Source organism: Myotis davidii, unplaced genomic scaffold (assembly GCF_000327345.1).
Source record: "Myotis davidii unplaced genomic scaffold, ASM32734v1 scaffold821, whole genome shotgun sequence".
Lineage (NCBI taxonomy): Eukaryota > Metazoa > Chordata > Mammalia > Chiroptera > Vespertilionidae > Myotis > Myotis davidii.
In genome coordinates this window covers 4,040,976-4,044,644 of record NW_006295269.1, presented here as the reverse complement: position 1 = coordinate 4,044,644, position 3,669 = coordinate 4,040,976, and the positions used below count along the sequence as shown (strand labels likewise).

Below are 3,669 nucleotides of genomic sequence, written 5' to 3'. Positions count from 1 at the left end.
GCTATTTGCTCATTACTAAACTAACCCTCTTACAAAATGATCGCATAAGTCAATTCCCTTACAATCCCCTCGAAACTGGATTAGAAACATCGAGACACATGTGTTGTGAACACAAGTCTTTACAAAGAGCAAAACACTCGAATATGATGATTTTTGCCTAATTGGCAAAATATATATTATTCCTTTTACCATGCTAACTAGTTGTTTAAACTATCAAAACACACCAAAAAAAAGGCATAATTGGTATTTTTCACTTATTAAAAAATAATAATAAAAAAAACATGGCAAACATGGAGCTACAACATGACTTGTCACCTTGTGGCCGTGCGGAACGAATGAGAACTGGGCAAACAAAAAAGTCTGGTCTGCTACACGTTTATATGTTGATGGGAAAACTGTTACCACTGGCAACTGAACCTCATTAGATGAGAGTTTATGTTGCCGATTTCCTGTAGCATGTTGCAGACTGAGGTCACATTTTAACCTGTTAAACCCCTGTGACACTTCTGGTTTGTATATAACTTTTATTCCTTCATTGAATAATCTCCTAACAGAAATGGTTGCTGCTGAAGTTGAGTGAAACTGCACTAATCCTGGAACCACATAATACATAACCCAAATTTCCTAATTTTTGGAGAAAAGTGTTTAAGGAATAATATTGACAAAAATGAGAAATACACAGATCTTAGAGTTTACAAAACAGGATTTTATTTCAATTTGTGTACAAATAAAGATTTAGCAAAATATCATCGTAAACCTAATTCGCTCCCCCCTCCCAATGGGCACTATAGGAGAAGCCACATTCTCTTAATTACGTGCCCCCAGTTGGTAGATGCTGGGGGCTCAAAAAGGGCAGGGGGGAGAAGGTATTGACACTCACGATAACATTACAATGATGTCTCATCTTGGAATGTCTGAATTAAAGAGATCTCCATAAGAATCAGCTCTCTTCAGTTTTCACATTAAATAAAATCTACTAAAAAATCACAAGTAAGGCTTCTGGCTTTATTTCGAGTGAGGTAAGGAGTATTCTCAGTATTAAGGCAAAGGTAAGAATATATGGAATATCATGTGCAGTGTGGACCTTCCACTGTAAAATATATTTTGGAATATTCATGGGTTTCCCCAGCATGTGCTGGAATAGGGAACGTGGAAAAGCTGTGACAGTGTTAACAGCTATTTGGTTGACTGTCTTTGCTGCACCTGCTAGAGTTAATGTGTTAAGGTAGTCTTGCCTGAGTTTGCACGGCCTGTGATGTGTTATTGTTCAAGATTAAATGTCACACAAACTGCCAATAGACGCTCCCCAGCCTCGGCCACACAAGGTCTACTGAGCAGGCAGAGAAGTGTGAGCACACCGGGCGCTAATTTAATAAAGACATAAGTGAAAGCAGATTAGTCTGTCTAGATATCTGGTTCAAGAAGATACAGAATTAGGATTTTTCACAAATGGTCTTGCTTCTCCCCTTCCCGTGTTTCCCCCAGAGAGATAACCATTTCCTTCAGCGAGGAGAGAACCAGCCCTTTCTACAGCAAACGGACTTCGTCCTCCGGGTCAGGGCACAGGCTCACTTCTTAGCTACGCTGGCCACGGCCTTCTTGGCGGCGTCCTCCAGGTCGACGGCCGAAGTGATGGGGAGCCCGCTGCTGCCGAGGATGCGCTGGGCCTCGTGGACGTTGGTTCCTGGGAGGGGCAGGGGCACAGTCACTGCTATGGCACTGGAGGTTCCCCCAGAGGCAAACCTAACATGACCCGACGCCCCGTCTCACCAGCGCAACCCAATTACGACTCCCTTTCAGCTTTTTACGATGCAGATCTGGCTACTGAAATAAATCCAAACGACAAATTTATTTTCCCTGCTTTCCATCTAACTGTCTGGCATTAAAGGATACTGCCTGTATTTTCTCTGGCATTTAGAAAATGAAAATAACGAGGTTCTTAGAAGATCATGAAAAAAGAAAGATTAACAACCACTTGTTCAATGAGTTTGAAAAAGGAAAATCTGAAATGGATTTATCCCTTGGCTGAACGGTCTGAACACGGGGTCTAAAGAAAAAGCTTTGTGTCAAAATGAGCAAGAGAAGGAAGCCGAGGGGCGGGTGGCAGGGACACTGGCCGCCACACGGAGGGCGCGTGACTAGTGACCTGGACCCCGTGCGCCAGGAGGTGGTGACACAGGTCCAGCCCGTGTCCCGGCAGGAGAGGCCACGGGGAGATCTGTATCAGAGTGGTCCAGCTGGAAAAGAAGGCGCAACAGAGGACTTCCGAGATAGCGACACTTTGCACTGATGAAAGCTGTGATCACTGGTAGCCAGTCAGGTAGAGGCACCGAAGTGGGGTCCTAATGAGGGAAGGTCTGAGTGTGGCCTCATCTGAGACCTGCGGTTCAGACAATCTGCCCACCTGTGGCCTCGAACCACGCTGTGCGACAATGACAGTGTTCAACACGCTCCATTCTGCTTCCCCTCATCCTACATAACAGGGGGAGGCCCGGCAAGGAGCGCGCCAGGCCGTCCTGGTGGGTCTGCGGCACTTGCCGGCCCCCACCCCCGAAGGTTTGCTGGGACCGACTACTTAACATGCAAAATGCTTTTCTGTCCTTTCAGGGTGAGCAGCCCCAGGGAGAAATGTGATAAAATGTGAGTCTAACGAAATAGCTCATCTGACATCACTTCCTGTGCCTTTACCTAGTTGGCCAGACAGCCTATTCATAAGCAAGGACCTAGGAGCCCGGGCCTGGGACGGCCCAGGAGGACGTAGAAAGGAGCCGGGCAGCGTTCCATGTGGAGGGAAAGGCGAGTTAGTGAGCGGCAGGAGTGAAAGGTGATGTCATGTGGATTCTCGGGGCTCCGGGCCCACGGAAGCTGAGGGGAAGGGCACTGGGCACTGGGTCTCTGACTCAATGCTCACTGGCCACTGCTTGACACGGAAATCGGACGAATGTGCTCCCTGCGAAGCAACAACCCCAAAGGTGGGAAGCCATTAGCTGAAACCCGCCTCTCCCTGCCCCTGTGGTGCGTGAGTGTACAGTTCTGGGTAAATGATTTAACTGCTTTATCTCCAGACATAACATTATGACCATCTTCCTGACAGCGAATAGTTACTAAGCACGTACATATGCCAGGCTTACTGTCAGTGACTTAGATGCGTTCTTTCCGACGACCCTGAACAGGTGCTACTGCCCCTGTTACAAGATGAGGAAACTGAGGCACAGAGAGGAGGGAGAGCGTTTGTGGTCACACAGGGGCGGTGGCAGTGATGGGCGGGAGCCTGTTCTCTCTCAGCACTGTCCTAACTGTTCCCAGAGCGATGCTGTCTCCTGTACGAGGTGAGGCTGCTGGGAGCACAGGCCGACGACAGGCAGAGCTCACACCTGTGACAGCGCTTTGCAAAGGGCAGTGTCGGTGGCCAGGCCAGCGCCCAGCGGCTCCTGCTCCCCGTCCAGTGGGAGCAGAGGCTGGGGGGGTGGCTGCCCACCAGGGAGCGGCGCCAGGCCCCTGGCCTGAGTCATGTGACTGAGTTCTGGCCACTGGAGGGCAAGGGATACAAAACACACACCCGTAAGACCTGCATGTGGCCCTGCACCCTTTGCCCTGCCCGCCTTCTGGACGCCACCGGCCAGGCCTCCCTGCAAGGCGGCAGCGAGGCCGCAGCGGGTCACTGGGTCA

The 3,669-nt window shown here is 49.3% G+C and overlaps 1 protein-coding gene across 1 annotated transcript in view; it reads right to left on the bottom strand.

Moving 5' to 3' along the window:
- Positions 1-690: 690 nt before the first annotated feature.
- Positions 691-3,669, bottom strand: part of SUCLG2 (succinate-CoA ligase, GDP-forming, beta subunit) — a gene marked incomplete at its 5' end in the record, with an annotated part of 112,193 nt that continues 109,214 nt past the window's right edge. Inside the window, one exon of the mRNA XM_006769954.2 lies at positions 691-1,684. Coding sequence (XP_006770017.1) covers positions 1,569-1,684 — 116 coding nt within the window. The remainder of the gene's footprint in view (positions 1,685-3,669) is intronic.